The sequence below is a fragment of the Cavia porcellus genome, unplaced genomic scaffold (assembly GCF_034190915.1).
Source record: "Cavia porcellus strain 051 isolate PalLab524CR breed Dunkin Hartley unplaced genomic scaffold, mCavPor4.1 scaffold_12, whole genome shotgun sequence".
Lineage (NCBI taxonomy): Eukaryota > Metazoa > Chordata > Mammalia > Rodentia > Caviidae > Cavia > Cavia porcellus.
The window spans coordinates 62,552,524-62,570,680 of NW_026947495.1; the positions used below are offsets into that span (position 1 = coordinate 62,552,524).

The window sequence follows — 18,157 nt, forward strand, 5'->3', positions numbered from 1 at the left end:
TGGGTATTTCTGAGGTGTAGCTGGTTTTTGTTTTTCTGTTTTAAATAAAATTTGTTTTAAAAAACATTAAATTTATAGAAAAGTAGGAAAGACAGCCTAGAAAGTTCTTATGAACTCCTTGTCCAGTCAATGTTTTCTTCTTGCATTAATGGATTAGACTTGTCAAAATGAAGAAACCAACATTAATATCTTATTAATTAAACTCTAGATGTTGGCAACTTACACTTTAAAATCAGCTTAACTAGTTTCAGGTTCCCAATGACTTTTTGCTATGTCTCTGAATTTCTCTTTTCCAAATTTCAACTATCTCTGCAAACTGTGACTTGTAGCTGTCCTCTAAAACTTATTTTTTCCTGATAGCAAAGCTCTGAATTTCAGGTGGTAGCTATCCTCCAATACCTATTTCTCTTTTCCTTTGATGGTAAAGCTTTGAACTTCAGGCAAGTACTTAGCCAGGTTTTCTAGGTTCCTTTACAGTTGGGTGGCCACGTGACTGAATCCTGGCCAAAAGTATTGAATGTAAAATATGCATGCATTATTTCCAGTTAACAACCTAAAATGGTGGGGGTATGTATGCTCTGCTTCTCTTTCTGTCCTCTTATTATTGCTAAGGACTTGACAACAACTGAGAAAATAGAAGCCCCATGTTGAGGACTTCTAGAACTTCTTCTGACTAATTACATAACAAACAAATCTTATGAAGTTAATACTTGTATTATAAATAAAGGACTAAGAACTTACCACCCTGAGGATATTTAAAAGAATGCAGCACTGCTGCTCATGGTAATTTCTTTTATTTAAGAATATGCTTGTATAGCTAAGCTTTTATATGCTTTTCTCTCTCTATCCCGATCTTCCACATCTCTTCCTCTCTTCAATCTTACTAGAAATGAACTATTTAACATTCAATCTCAGGCCAGTTCTGTCCCTTTAGCACTGGATGTCATCTTACCTACTCAAGGATCCCATTCTTCCAATAGTCCCTTCTCTCTGCAATGACAATTCATAAATTTCCATCTTAAAATGCAAAATAAACTCCATCCTCAATCCTGTATCTGTCTCTAGCTATGTGTCTCACTGTTCTCTTTAAACTACACTCCAAGAATGAAATGTCTTACAGTGTCTCCACTTGTTTCTTCCTTTTCTCTCTTCTACGTACTCTAACCACAAAGTTGTCCCCACTATTTTACTGAAACTGCTCTTATCAAAGTCTCCAAAATCTTTATCATTGCTAAATCCAACAGTAAATACTAAATTCCTATTTTATCTTATCACAAAATGATATTTTGCTCTTAGCTTTGAAGTATCTTTCCTACTTGTTTTCCAGAATAGTTTTCTTCCCTGGCTTCTGTCTTACACCACATTACATCTTTCCCTTCTTTCTGACTGTTAACACTGGATAGAGTCCCCAGAAGTTTTGTTCTCATCCTTTTTTATGATTTTAACATATAAGTAAAGCTAAATAATAAAAATGAGAATTACTGATTATAAAACAAAATGTAAGTATGATAAACCTTAACAATGTAATAATAGAATTATCAGATAGCAAAGGGGAGACATGAAAAGAATGAATGTTAATTTCTTTCATAATTGGGGGGTCTAAAAATAATTCTAATTTGTTAATGTTTTTCATATATTATTTATTTATTATTAGGTTTCTAAAGAAACAATCTCTTGGTCTGGAGATATAGCTCAGTGGCACAAGCACCCGCCTGGCAAGTGCAAAGTCCTGAGTTTGATGCCTGGTATCAAAAAAATAAAGAAACAATATATTTTAATGTCTTGCAATTGGTTTTCCTCCTGTTTAAATAAATTTAAATATACTGCTTTTTATTAAAAATGGCATATCATTCACAAAATAATAGATACCATTCTACCTACTTGAAACAGAAGAGAACTAGGATAAAGACTTAAGTGAGGGCTGTTTTGAGTTTCCAAGAATGACTCCTGGAACATCTGGCAAAACTGGTCACTGTTCAGAAACTGGTTCTAGAAACAAATTGTATTAGCTGTTGCTACAGTTTGGATCTTGACTGCCCTTCAAAAACCCAACTATTAAAAGTTCAGATGCCAGAATGGCATTACTGGAAGTGGTGGAACCTTTGAGAGTTAGGTGTATAAGTCAGTGGAAGTGCTCTGGTGAAGGGGACTGTGAGACTCCAGCATCTTTTTTCTCCATCTTCTGGCTTAGGGTGTGAATGGTTTTGCTTTGCCTTCTACCTTACCAAACAGTGCTACCTCTTTCACAAGCCCAAAGCAATAAGCCTAATTATCAAGGACTGAAACCTCGAAAACTGTGAACCACAAACACCTTTCTTCTTCTTCTTTTTTTTTGTACCAGGGATCGAACTCGCAACCTTGCATTTGCCAGGCAGGTGCCAGGCAAGTGTGCTTATGCGACTGAGCTAAATCCCAAGCCCTGCTACACCTTTCTTCTTTTAAATTGGTATCTTATATATTTTGTTACATGACAAAAAATGACTAATAGTTATAATCCTTGGATTATGAATGATTTGTTTGTTCAATTCTATCCAGCAAAATAAATGACTTGAATAGTACCACTACTCTCCATTTAACTCAGCACTGAACATAAGAAATGAAAGTAAATCGGATTTAGCAGAAAAACTAAATCTGGTTGGTGGAACCTAAAGTGATACACAAAATTCTAGCAATAAAAGATTCTGAGAATTGTACTTATTAAGGTCTCTTACTTCAGAGAAAAATGTTATCATACATATCTTCCAAAATAGATATTGGACCAGTCTATTCTATATTTACTGTCACTACCCTAGCCCCAAATCCTTATTCCATCTCTCATCTGGACTGTTGCCAGCCTCTAGTCTTGTTTATATTTTAACTAAGGAATGGCTTCTCAATGCTCTTTGAATAAAACCTAAACACCTTATCACAGTCTATAAAACCCTACAGAATACTATCTTCTACTTCTGACTATGCTCTTATCCTACTCCTCATTGATCATTATATATTGTAACTACAATAGAAATACATGTAAGGGTTGCACTCACCCTTTTTTTCATGGTTCAATTGTCATCTTATCAGAGATTCATTTCTTGACCAATCTATTTAAAATAATATCAATTCTGATACTCCATTTTTACTCTGCTCAATAACATTAGAAACATAAATTAAAATCATAAGATACCACTACCCATACAATTGCCAGAATTACTAAAAATCAAAAGACAAACCAAAACAATCTTTAAAAAAGAGAACTAAATTGGAGACCTTACCCTACTAGACTACTATAAAGTAATCAAGATAGTCTGGTACTGACATAAATGCATACACTGATGAATAAAACAGAATAGCAAAGCCCAGAAAGGGATCATATTTATATATTCACTTGATTTTCCCTAAAGGAAACAAAGTCATTTAATGGATAAATAAAAATCATTTTTGTTAAGTGATGTGAGATTGCCTGCAACACTGTATCTATTAAAATAAATTAGCTTCAACTCCTACCTCATATCATAAAAAATTTAATTCATGATCCAACAGAAACCCTAAATGAAAACACAAGCTTTTAGAGGAAAACATAGAAGAACATGTTTGTGACCTAAGGGTAAACAAAGATTCTTAGACAAGTACAGAAAGCAAAAAACCATAAAAGAGAAAAAATTAATGTAGTAGACTTTACTGAAATTAGAAACATGTATGCATGAAGACATTAGTATGAAAATTAAGATGCATACCACAGACTTGAAAAATATTTGATAAACGGTTGGTAAAGAACTGCTACAACTCAATAATTAAAAGACAATGAAATTTTTAAAAACCAGGCGAAAACTTTGAAAAATTGGTAAAAAATAAGGTATACAAGTGGTTAATAAATACATTTTGCAAGCGTCCACCCTTTCATTAATCATCCCAGATATGCAATTCAAAGCACAGTGAAATACTATTCTACACATACAACTTGAGTAAGATTTAAAAGGCTGACATTACCAAATGCTGACAAAGATACATAAACTTATGAATTGTTGATAGGAATGTAAAGTGGCACATTTACTCTGAAAAAAGTCTGGTAATTTGCTAAAAGGTTAAACATGTTTCTGTTACACGTGTGTATCATTAAGCTTCTGGGTAACAGTCTACGAGAAATGAAATATATGTACACAAACATTCACATCAGCTGTATTTGAGGTATTTAAAAGCAAATACTTGTATACAAATATGCACACAAGCTGTAACAACTAAAAACTAGAAATAAGCACAATGTCTTAACAGGTGAATGTATAAATTGTGTGATGATGAAAAGAAATTAACTACTGATTATGTAACATGTACACTGTGGTTTGGGTGTGACCCTAGAAATTCATAAATTGGAAATTTAAAACTCAGTCATTTGTTAATGGTATTTGGGAGCCTGGACTTTGGGGAGGTTTATGACTAGATGAAGTCATGAGGATGGTTCCCTTTGATACATTAGCATCAATTTACAAGAAGCAAGCTAGCAAACTGATTCTGTATTGCCATGTGATCTATAACAATGCCTAGCCATTCTGCAGCAAGTTCTGCCCAGCAAAAAGTCTTCATTAGATCTGGTCCCAGAATCTTGGACCTCCCAGCTTCCAGAACCAAGAGCTAAATACATCTCCTTTCTCCATAAACTAACTACCCAGTACCCATCTACAATATTTACTTATAGCAATGGAAAACAAGAGTAAGACAATTGAGAAATCGTAAATAGGGTAAGAAGCCAGACAAATATACATACTATACGATTCCATTTACATAAAATTCTGGAAAGGGCAAGCGAATCTATAATGATAGAAAGTTGATTAGGGCAACAAATAGGCAAGAACTTTTGAGAGCAATGAATATATTTACAGTTATCTTAATTGTCATGAGTATGTGTACACATATAATATATAAACATCAAATTATATACTGTAAATGCAGTTTATTACATTTCAATTTAAAAATAAATGATAAGCAATGAAATACTTTAATACCTAAGACTTACAGACTTATTTTTAGTACCTTTAATTTCACTATACATTAAATTTATTTTCATCTTTTTAGATTTTAACAACAGATTCATCACCTACTAAAAAGGTGAAATTCTAGATTCTAAAATTGCTTATAAACATGTTCAATGTTAAGACTCAGTAACGTCAATATATTAGTGATACTCCAAGGGGTAAATATGTTTTGTAAGCGTTCGATAAGTTAAATAATTTTTATATAAGACAATGTATGCCTGATTTTTAATGTGGAATTTTAATAATAATTTTCAACCAATATGGTGAAATTGGTTTCCATCTTTCCATTACAAAATACTGCCCTGCTCCCATTAAACTGTATTTTCTCAAATTCAGATGCACTATTAAAGAAAAAGAATTGCTTTTAGTTTTCTGAGATGTTTTCATTCTAATTCTAAAATGTTAAAAAATATTATTAAGAAAATCCATTTAATGACAACATATTGTCACCAATGTCAAAATAAATGGGAACAAACATAATGATTTTAAAGTAACTGAAACATTACCTGGCCACATCCAGGGGCAGTGCATAGAAAGGGTTTGTCATCACTCATATTCCACAGGTCCTTGTATTGCCTATCATAAACCATGAAGAAATGGCAAAACACTTCACAACATATATTTTTAAAACTTTTTTAATTGTTAAAATTGCTTTATTTCTTAGCTTTTAAACTATATATTTTAAAAGTATAATTTAAAATATAAACTTCAAAATTGATTTCCATTTCCCTAACTTTCCTGTTTGAATGAACAATAAAACTCACATTTTATCTCTACCACTTCCTTATTATGAGAGTAGACAAAAGCATGTAACATGCAGATATTACACTAAAGAAAATAAGGTTAGGAAGACTGCCATCAGGCTCTTTTCTGTTTAACAGTATAAATAAATTATGCTGAAATGAATGAACTTCACTCATTCAAAATTACTTAATCAGCAAATAAAATGCAGCCCTTAAAGGATAATACTGTATAGCTATGGAGATAATGCAGCAAAATTTCTATCTCTAGTCCTAAATTCTTCTGCACCAGAAGCAGTCAATAAAATCTAATACATCAGAAAATCTATAGGATAAATAACACAGTCTCTTCAACAAATAAATGTCATAGAAGAAGAAAAAAAAAAAACAGAGGAAGGGAAGAACTGTTTTAGATTAACAGAAATGTAATAAATACATTAACCAAAGTATAGTGGACATGTTTGGATCTTGATTCAAATAAGATAACTACAAAAAGACATTATCAAGTAAAAATTATTTTTCTTATTTTTTAATTTCCTCTCAAAGTTCTTAACTATTCTCTCCATCAACCTGTGGTTCTTGCTTTTGTTTTTACTTCTAAAAATTACATGTAGCATCTGGTATTTAACTGAATAACAATTCTATAACATCTAACTACAGAAATATAGTATGACCAAATAAATTTGGGAGATGCTCAAGTATACTTTTTTTCTTTTGTAGGACTTCTCAGAATCTTTAATAGGTCAAGTAAAATGTCTAGAGAAACACCCAGAATAGGTCTTTTTGGCAACTGCTCATAGAAAGCTTCTCTTCATAGAATGTGACATAGGACTATTAGTTGCAACACTTTAGAAAAAATAAAAACTCTAAAACATGTTTATGTTGGTCAAAATTAAATGTTTTGATGTTCTTAACTTGATCATTTAAAAATACAATAGGAACACTCAGTTAAACTACATATCAGTAAGTGGTTTCATATTTATACAAAGAAGGTAAAATATTTACGTATTAGAAACAGCCCATGAATATTTTTATAATCTAAAATATGAAAAATGGTTAAATATACCAAATATTTTCCATATACCTGGCAGCTTTCACATGTAACTTGAATTTCATAAGCTGGACAACTTATCATGTCCTCTTTTTCATGGCCAGGATACTGAAAAACAAAGTGGTTTCAAATTGTTACAAATAGCTTTGAAACACAGTAGAAAATAAGCACTCAATTACTTTCTGTCACACTATACTTTATTTGATTATCTATTTATTAAGATCATTTATAATAAAGTATTGCTCCTGAAATATGAACACTCATGTAAATGTCCCAATCATAGGTACTAATATATCTAATTCTATCAAAGGGGTTAAAAGAAGAAGAAACATTTATTTAGCTCATGGCTATGGCTGGAGGGCAGTGATTAAATGAAAAAAAGTCAAACTTTTTATTTTCAAAGTCTGACAAGAAGAACAAGATCTAGCGTTTCAAAACTTCTACTCAGGAAACTTTTTAACTTTTAAAAATGTTCTCAAAATGGCAGTCAGATTCCCAGCCTCATTCATCTAAATTTGTTTATTCTAGAATATAGTTAACCTATGATATTAGTTTAATGATGAGTATAATAAACTAAAACTAGCAAGGTCAGCCATTTTTAAACTCTGCGAAAATTCATCTTATATTTACTAAAATTCAATCTAGAGGTAAACACAGTAAACTCAATGGTACATATAGGAAAATGATATTTCATAACTTTGCTTATAAATGTGGTTTTGAGAATATTTTGCCCAGAAAAATGAGACAATTCTTGTGCTGAAAAATAAAACTAGCCACAGTAGTGAGTCCTACAATAAAATGAAACTTTATATGGGATATAGGAAAAAAAGTTTTTTCTCTTGCTCCAGGCAAAACTTAGTATCTGGTAGGGTTCTGTTCCTCCACTCAGTTCCAATGTGCCTGTGAGGAAAGGGAAAAGAACACTGGCATAATACAAAGGTAATCTATAGTAATAATCATGCTTTGGTCATTACCAGTATAATATGAGTTCAGTGAAGGCAAGCAACTACTTTTAGATTAGCTACTTAAATCAGTACCTCCCTCAGTAAAGTTGAAGAAACATTTAAGCATTAACTATATGCAGACACAGAAAATCAATTAATAAAGAGTTGTTAGCCTGAACTCAAGAAACTTTTAGTCTAGATGAAGAAAAAGAAACACACAGCCACCTTATATTTGACAAAGCGAATAAACATGTTCACTGGAAGGACAGCCTCTTTAATAAATGGTGTTGCAAAAATTGGCTTTTCACATGCCAATGAAAGTAGACCCATGTGTATCACCATGCACTAAAGTCAGGTCAAAATGGGCCAAAGATTTAAATATTAAAACAGAAACACTACATCTACTGGCAAACGAGGTAGGTAGTAATCATGGGAGACACAGGAGTAGGCAAAGAGTTCATGCACAAAACCCAAACTGTGTGGGAAGCACTTCAAAGAATCAACAACTGGGATCTCATTTTATTAAAAAGTTTTTGCACTTCAAGAGAAATCACCAGCAAAGTGAAAAGAAAATCCACAGAATGGGAAAGAATTTTATCCAGCAGTCCCTCAGACAAAGAACTTATATCCAGAACATACAGAATTGAAGAACATCAAACTCCCCCCAAATTCAAAGACTCACTCCAAAAATGGGCATCTGAGATAAATACACATTTCTCAGATGAACATATACAAATGGCAAATAAGTACAAGAAAAAATGTTCACCATCACTAGTCATTCGAGAAATGTAAATTAAAACAGCACTGAGATTTCATCTCACTCCAGAAAGAATGGCTGCCATCAAGAAATCAACTGATAACAAAGGTTGGCGGTGCTGTGGGGAAAAAGGAACACTTTTCCACTGTTGGTGGGAGTGTAGACTGGTGCAGCCACTGTGGAAATCAGTATAAAGATTCCTCAAAAAACTAGGATTGGAAGTTCTATTCAACCCAAGTATTCCCCTCCTGGGTATTTTTTCAGAAACACTGAAAAGGTTTTCAGTGATATATATGCACCCATGTTTATAGCAACACAATTTGTAACAGCTAAATCTTTTTTTTTTTTAATTTTTATTTTGAAAGTATACAACAGAACAAGTCCGAATAAAGCCAACTAAAATCGTACAGTGAAATTGGTACAGAACTTCACAGCAGGTTACCAGAATAACAGTAATAGGTATCACAGTATATTTTGTTATTTTTATAATAATTGTTCTTTCAATCCCGTATATCAAAATGAGATGAAATATAGAACAGTATAGAACTTATCAAAACAGAATATTGAATAGAGCAGTACCATTAATCAGCAAAGAGCAAAACAGTAATAAAAATATTTGCCTTCAAAGAAATGGTAGAAGGAAGTCCCTCTTATTTGCTATGGTCAACCTCCCAGAAGATGCTCAGATTTCTGGTTCCCATTTGCTAATGGGGGGGGAGGGGCGCTAGGGTAAGTGGGATATTTGACTCTAGGCCATGTAGCAGTAGGTTCACTATTGCTAAGCAGGGAGGCAGAATGGTCATTTGTTTTCACAGTGTCCTCAGTTCCAACATGGTGTGGATCTCAGGAGACACTGCTGGTTCTCCCCCTGGAAGGGCTGCAGTCTGCCACCCTGCCTCTGCTTACCAGGGAGGGGAGGTGCTGGCTTGGCTTCCCAGAGTCCTAAGTTCCAACATGGCGTGGATCTCAGGAGACACTGTTCTAACAGCTAAATCTTGGAAACAACCAAAATGCTCATCAACCTCAGAATGGATGAAAAAGATGTGGTATTTTATACAATGGAATATTACTCAGTTATTAAAAAAGGACGACCTTGTGGCTTTTATAGGTAAATGGAGACAACTTGAGACTATCCTCATAAGTGAAATATATCAGACTCACATTTGTAAGTATCGTACTCTAGTGTAAAAAATAATAAAAAACTGAAAGAGTAGTAAGATCCAAAATGTACGATACTGTAATAATGAAAGGGAAAGAAAGTCCTCAAAAGGACAGAACTTGAGGAATACACATATAACTGTATGTATGTTTAAGTGTAAAAGATGGATAACCATAAGACTAAGTTTTTGTTAGTACATGAAACAGAATAGTTTGTGTTGTCATTGATTTTTTATGCTTTGACTTTGTAACTTGAACTACTACTTATAAGATAACAATATGTAATATATAAACTAGTGATTTATTGTTATTTTTTTGAAATTCTGTATCATTTCTACCCTTGTTTTGCTTGTTTTAATTAAAAAAAGAAACAATTTGAATATGGTAAGACTGTAGAAAAGTTAAAATACTGTGACAGTACAAGTTAGGCATTGTGACAAGCACCTACAGTCCCAGCACTAGCAAAGCTGAGGCACGATCGCTTGAGCCCACGTGTTCAAGAGTAGAACCTAAGCAATATAATGAGAAACCACCCATAAGACCACAGAGCTAAAAAAAAAAAAAAAAAAAAAAAAAGCACAGAGCTAGGGGAAGAACCAAACTACAGCTACAGAAAACATTCTAAAGAGTTACCCTTGGTACCTCTTTCTAACCCTTTCCGCACTCCCACCACAACCGTCTCCCCCTGCCTTAAGTAGCTTACATACAGCCTATTTCCCTGGTCAATCAATATAAATTCTCATCACCTTATTACTGTTTTTCTAATACCTAGTTAAGGTAGCTATAAATAGAACAGTTCAACACCTTTGAAACAAACAATAACAATTTTTCTGGGAGGCTGAAATGTTATCTTTGTTAATCTAATAGGATCACAAGCCTCTAAATCCAAGGTTTATCTTCTTTTTACAGCAAGGTTGGAAATATGTTTATAATGGAAGCCTGCAAAACAGGGTTTGTCATACTGTAAACTGTTGGGGAAATGTGTGATTAGAGATAGAAATTGTTTATATAACACTCCATTCTCGAGCAAGCATCTGTAATGTACTCAGGAGAATTTAAGTTAAATTTAAAACAAGCCAGCTTCTTTAGCTTCTCTCATCTCTCTCTTAATACTTCTAAGTCTTTTTTTTTTTTTCCTCCTGAGCTAATGCCATTGAAGTTCTTCTTTTCCTTCTTTTGTCAAAAAACATTTCAGTGTCTTCCCTGTGCTTGGCAGTATGCTATGATAAATTTAGAAATCTGCCTTCAAGAAAAGGCATATGGTGGTGCACACCTGTAATCCCAGCATTCGGAATGCTGACGGTGGAGGACCATCATGAGTTCAAGGACTATGTACTAAGTTTAGGGCGCCCTGAAATGCATGGTAAGATCTTATTTAAAAAAAAAAAAAAAAAAGATAGTGGTAGAGCTTACACTTGCTAATCAAGGCATCAACTCAGACTTCCTTTTCCTATATCCCTGAATTAAGAAACAATAACTCCTAAATGCTTTAAAGACAAGCCTAATTATCCAGTGAGTAAAATCTTACTAGATTTAACTCTTTATCTATTTGTTCTACTAAACTTTCTATGTTGCTTGTACTTTGTTTATAATAGCTATATTAGGTTTTGGGATATACTCTATTACATAATTTCTATGCTTCTTCCTCTCCATCTTAACTATGCCCAAAGAATCATAACATAGAAAAACAAATTAAAATTGGCTTAAAGCTTGGTTGTGTCACTCGTTAAGATCTTGCTTAAAGTTCTAAATTTCCTTCCTTAAGCTTCAGTTTTCCCAAATGGTAAAACAGTGGTAAGCCCTAAAAATAGTACATGTAAAATTACTAGCACATATGAATGTACTTGATAATACTGTAGCTGCAATTCTGACCATTTTTATCAACATAAAGCAATTTCATGCATCCTTATGCCTCTGCACAGTATGCAAGCATGGACCAAATGTTGAATTATTAACCAGAAAGTAACTAAACTTTAAAATGTGTAGGTACACATTTACTTCTGACAGCAGTAAAAACTCTGCACCATACCACAGAAAGGCTGTCATTTTCCATGCTCTGGGATTTTAAAGAACCGGATGCTTTTATTGAGAAAGGGTAATGAGATAATTTTTATTAAAGACAGCAAGTAAATTAGGGTAATCCGAATTTCAAATATATGAAGGATGAAAAAGTGTTTCCTATTTTCCAGGAAAATGTAAACATTCTATTCTTAGGCTTCACGATGGATGAAAAACAGAAGTGTGTAGCACTTGTGGTAAGGCTGAAAACTAGCTGCCACATACCAAAGAACTAAGATTCTTTTAATGTTTATAAGGTGCTGAGGCCTTGGTATGTGAGATGGAAAAAGACAGCAATTAGTACAATAGATCCTAAAATGGAATGAAAAACCATCTAGAGCAGCAGCACCAGGAGAAACATGACAGTACTTTTAAAAACATAGTTCACATCAGAAAGGGAATTTTTTTTACAGCCTTAGCTTTCATTTTATCACTGTGAAGTTTGCTGAATGAGCATACTATCTAACTACAGTTGATGCTAAAATGATATAACATATAAAAGATAAGTGCAATGACTTGCTTATAGTAGTTAGTTAAATGGCAGCTGCTGTAATTTCTTAAAGCACAAGTTAGTAATATGCAGGAGAGATGGCTTATAGTAAATGTAACGTTACTTCAGACTTTTGATCCCTCATTACCGTTATTTAACAGAGGTTATAAATTCTGCAGACGAGCAGTATCTCAGAGATAGTACCTAATGACAACTTAACGATATGGAAAATGTATAGTAATATGATTTCAGTAAAAAGATTTCATAACTATGATTCCACACTGAACACTATCTTTTTTTAAAGTAAATCACATATCCTATATTTTTCTTCTAAAAACTCCATGAAGTACACTTCATTATTCCCATTTTATTAATGTAGAAACTGTGGCATAAGTTAGGTAAGACCTCATGATCTTAACTCCACAGCTAGAGCTATGCTATGTTAACCAATACTAACAATAGTACTAATCAATACTAGTTACTATATTAATCAGTAAGTTGCCGAAATTAATTTGTGAGCATAAAGTAAAATGAAAGTTAAAGCAAAATTCTCACAAAGGTAAGCCAAAATTAAAGTACTTTACCAATGTATTCATTAAAAGCTAAATAATATAATCTTTCCTTTGAGAAAGAATATTAAAACACAAGAAATGAGAAACAAATCCATTTAAAGAAATTATTTTTCATTCCATGAATAAGTACAAAGCAATCACTACACAGACCACACTGCAATAAAACATCTTAAGCGGTGGAATGTTTAAAATCCTTTGTGAGTTAATACAATATTAACTAAAATTAATTACCTTGCGATGCTCTTTTGTAAAATAAAGACTTAGTCCAAAGTGACAGCATCATCCTTAAAAATGCTAGAAGTCCGTCTTGGAAACTATTGACACATACTACAACATAGATATTAACCAAAATAATTGAGCTAAATGACACAGTCCCCAAAAAAAGCTATAATATAATATGATTCAATTTAGAATAATAGCAAATACAAATTTTAGAAAATACGAATTATTGAGAGTGACAGAAAGCAGATCAAGAGTGAGAAGAATGGGAAGGGAAGATTAGAATGGGACCTTCTTAGGTAATAAATATATCCTCTTGATTGTGGTGATGATTTTAATAGAAGTACATATGTAAATCAAAACATCAAATTGCATGCTTTAAGTATGTACAATTTATCACAGGTCAACTACATCTTAAAAAGGTATTCTAAGAAGCCTATCTCAATTTCTTTTAAGAAAGTTCATGAAATAACCTGTTACAGTTACATGAAATTAAAGACTAATGGCTACTGACTATTCATAAATGGTATCTGTTAATTGAGTGAAAGTCACTTACTCCTTGCCCCATATCAGCATGAACTGGATCTTTCATTTCCTACCCTACAAAAACTCCACACTAGGGTTACAAAAACTCAGGCTTCAAATAGCAACTTACTATCTATCTTTTCTAATGCAGTGGATTAATACTGTGACCCTGACATTTTCTTGAAAATCTAATTCAGCGTGAAGATTTTTTTGACACTTTATAATTATACCTGGTCACCTGGTTCTTATAGAAAGGATACCACAAAAACATATATACGCTATATATATCATTTCAGGGCTGGGGTTTAGCTCAGCAGTATAAGTGCCTGCGTGGCAAGCACAAGGTCATGAGTTAGATCCCCAGTACCCAAAAAATAAATAAACTATTGGTCCTAAGATTAGACTAAAGAGGTGGGAGGAAAAATAAATGGAGAAGAGTAAAACCCTGAAAATTATAAAGGAAAGAGGCATTAGTTATTTTAATTTAGGGATAAAAGATATCCTATGAATTCAGGTCACTTGCTCAATTTTCTGTTGCAGAAATAGTACAAAAGTAAAGCTGTTCTTTTTCCAGTTTTCCAAAGTTATTCCATGTATAAATATGCAAATGACCAATAATTTTTAAAAAATTCAAGCTGAAGTTTTGAGTTCTTAAGGAGATAACTTGTTCTTTTATAATAATATAAACTAAATTACTCCTATTGAACTAAAACATTGTAAGGAACTTTAAATTTGCTCCCAGAATAACATAAAAGAGAGGAAAAAAAAGAGTTATCAGAATATAACCATTCAGGGATAACTAATATCTAGAACTACACAACCTAGTCTTGTCAATGTATTGAGACATATAACCTTAAAAAAATACTAAAAGCAGTATTACAATTTATGCATCATTTTCAACGGCTATATAGTGTTTATACATATGAACAGGGCATATCTAACTAATTTTATCAATGGACTTTCAATCAGTAATGAACACATTTGGGACAAGTCTTTGTATACAACTTGATGTGCAAAGTGAAGGCTTATCACTAAACTGCCCTCCATATATGAATACTGATTTCTACTTTACTAGTACAAAAAGATCTCATTTCCCAACACTTATGAAACAGTGGATATTATTGTAAAACTTTATTTAGCTCAGCGGCCTGCCTTGCAAGAGCATGGTCATGAGTTCGATCCTCGGCACTGATTAAAAAAAAAAAAATAGTAGTAAAAAAGAAACCCCCAAAAAACAAACAAAAAACCCTATCTTTTTGATGAACATTTCATGTTTTAAATCATTTTATTGGTACAACTTACACATAGTGATCACATTCATCATAGAGGAATTTGTACCTATACATGATATAAGTTGTTTCCCATCCCATTTACAAAAGCTTTGTTTCCATGTTTTCCTTCTCTCAATTTTTTTTTACCTTTTTCCCTTCTTTCCTTTCCCTTTCCTCCCTCCTTCATTCCCCTCTGCATGTGAACACTTTTTTTTTCCTATTTCACAATATCTATATACACTGTGGTCCTTATTTACACTTTTGGTTTCTCATACCAGAGAAACAATGCAGTATTTACACATGTGCAATTTGACTTAAAAGTATGGTCTCAAAGTACACCCATTTATCTAGAAATGGCTCAAGCTTATCCTTCTTTATAAAAGAGTTGTACTCCATTGCATAAAAAAACCACATCTTCTTCATCTACTCACCAGTTGATGGGCATTTGGGTTGTTTACAAGATTTGGCTATTACAAACTGTGCGTTGTAAACATAGGTGTGCATATATCCCTGTGGTACTATGTTTTTAATTATTTTAGGAAGATACCAAGAAGGGGAACAGCTAGGTCAAATAGAACCTATAGTCCTAGTTTTTTTTTTTTTTTTTAAACTACTTTTAAAGTTGCTTATTTTTAGAGCCACGTGTGGTGGTGCACGTCTGCAATCCCAGCACTTGTGAAGCTGAGGCAGGAGGATCACTGCAAGTTCAAGGCAGCCTGGCCTATATACAGTGAGTTCAAAACTAACATGAACTGCACAGCAAGACCTTATCTCAAAAAAAAAAAGAAAGAAAGAAAAGGTTGTATATTCTGACACACCAACTAAGGCTGTACTTCTACATATAAAAGGTACTTATCATTTTTAGTAAACTGTCTCCTTTTCCCGCTTTAAATAAATATTAGATCAAAATTTGCCCTCTTAGCTGGGTATGGTGGTGCAACCCTATAATCCCAGCATTGAGGAGGCTGAGGCAGAAGGATTGCCATGAGTTTGAGGCCTGCCTGAGCTATGTAGTGAGACCCTGTCACAAACACACACACACACACACACACACACACACACACATACATACATCCAAATTCTCTCTTGAACATAGACCATAGGCTCTTCCTTTTTTTGTTGTGCTGGTGATCAAATGCAGGGCATGGTGCAATGCTTAGGCAATTGCTCTATCAGTAAGCTATGCTGCCAGCCCACAGTTGTTTTTGAATGACATGGACATTTGATTATGTACCTTATTGCATTCCTAATCTAGTCTTAACTGTTCACTCTCCAAAAGAAAAGAGTGGGGTCTGAAAGTGTGAACTGATTTATTCAAGGTCAAAAATGAGCCAAATACATTTCCTGACACACGGGGTGTTACACCAGTTGTTGTATATTGCCATTTGATGCCCACCGATTCTACATAAATTTGTATAAATCATTTAAAGAAATAATTGTAGAAAGACTTTTAGAACTTGGAGTTATCGAAAAGATCCATTATCAAATGGAATCACATATAAACAAAATGGCAATAAAGAAAAAATTGTAAAGATAAAAATACTGTAAGGAAAGATGAATAGAAGACAGTAGGAGAAACTAACTTGCAAAACAATTCTTCTAAATTAAAATTAGTAACAGCCAAGCCTTCAACAAACAAGCGCAAGAGTATCTGCATGGGAGGTAGCTCAAGACAGGCTGGAGGGGCCTGCTCAGTGAAGAACGTCTCTCTGAGCTTGCATGGGATGAGAAAGACAGCCATGGCGGTAGAGGTAGGGAATGAGAATGGGGACTGGGCTTAAAGGGGTCAGTCCTGCATGTGATACAACAGCCAGAATTGGATGAAAGGTCTCTGTACAGGGGAAGGATTCCAATATGAGACATCAAGGTTCTAATGGGCCGAGGAGACATCCATCCACATAAGGTAAGGGATAGGAATGGCACTAGTCCAGTGTACAGTGTTAGGGGCAAAGCAGTAACACATCTATTTGATGTGAAAAGAAAGAGAAACAGGTGTCATTACATATACACATGAAGACAGATCAAATGAATAAATATGTCAAGGATAAGCTGAATGAAAGTGAATTCAAAGTACAGGGGACGGGAATTAGACATATAGGGTGTGTCAATTATTAGATGAGTTCTGTAGATAATGACATGAACTTGTGGCTCTCAAGATAGACATCAAGATATAGAAATAAAGGTATTAATATGTGTAATACACATAAGCATGTACTGTACATTAATTTCTTTAGCTGTGTCTATAGCAAAGGCCTGGTAACACTGGTACTTCAATAGCAGTAAATGCATGTACGATCCCACATCTCCACCAAAAGAGATCTGGGCTGCTTAAAGAATTAGCTGACACCAGGTCTGGGGCAGAGAAACATGCAGGACAGGTCTTGAATAGCTCATGGCTGAAAATAAGGAAAGAGTTGCAGATATGGAACTGAAAGTAGCCAAAGCTGGCACAATTTGAGAATCAAAATAAATAAAGACAGCAGTGGATCATATTTTGAATAAAATAGGGTTTCATGATCAGTAAAAGATTAACTGAAATTTTGTTAAGGCACAAAATGTTTACATCATTTCAAAATGTCTGCCTATAAGATAAAATTTAATTATTAAGGACAAAAAGAATTATCTGTAGCACAAAAACTTGGCAAACATCACCTTAATCAAGTAATCCAATATAACAGTACTAGAAATAAGGAAAATCAAAGTCACATGCCCCTGATAATATGCAATACTCCAAATTGAGGTAAACTAAAAACAGCTGGTCTATTATCTTCTAAAGCATCCAAGTTGTTAAAATCAAGACAAAACCATGGAACTACTTTCAATTTTTTTCTTTACTTTTAAGTTCTCAACAACAACAAAAAAAAAGGGAAAAACTTAAGAGGACTTTAAACGGTACATAACTATACGCACTATAAAAATTCACTGTATAAGCATTGTATAGTTTCCATCCTGTAACTTTCAGGAGTCATCCTGAAAAAAAAAAGTGGTAAAATATATTGATTCTTAAACAATTCTCTGCTTCTTTTTGGGTCATAATTTTCATATTATTTCGATACATCGAAGAACTACATTCTATATTATAAGATTAATAGTAAATAGAATTATACTGCATTAGAATAATTTACAAATCTAACTAAAGACTCAAGAAGCTGATACTAGACAATTATTTAGCCTATTAGTTACTTAGTTCCCATTTGTAAGATACGCAACCTGGATTAAATCTGTTAAGGAAAATAGAAGATCTTTTAGGCTGTGGAATGTGTATTTTCATGCCATTTTGAATTCTATCATCCAATCAAATTAACTGATAATTTGCTTTTCCCATATCTCTATTAAAAGTCACCTCATAGAAAACTGCTGGCAAAT

General features: G+C 33.4%; 1 protein-coding gene across 1 annotated transcript in view; it reads right to left on the reverse strand.

The window, feature by feature from the left end:
- The window catches only part of Atf2 (activating transcription factor 2), an 80,177-nt gene that overhangs the window by 44,168 nt on the left and 17,852 nt on the right, over nt 1–18,157 (reverse strand). Inside the window, exons 3-4 of the mRNA XM_003478579.5 lie at nt 6,831–6,905; nt 5,513–5,582 (exon numbers count right to left, since the gene is read on the reverse strand). Of these exons, the coding sequence (XP_003478627.3) occupies nt 5,513–5,582; nt 6,831–6,862 (102 nt within the window). The 5' untranslated portion in view covers nt 6,863–6,905. The remainder of the gene's footprint in view (nt 1–5,512; nt 5,583–6,830; nt 6,906–18,157) is intronic.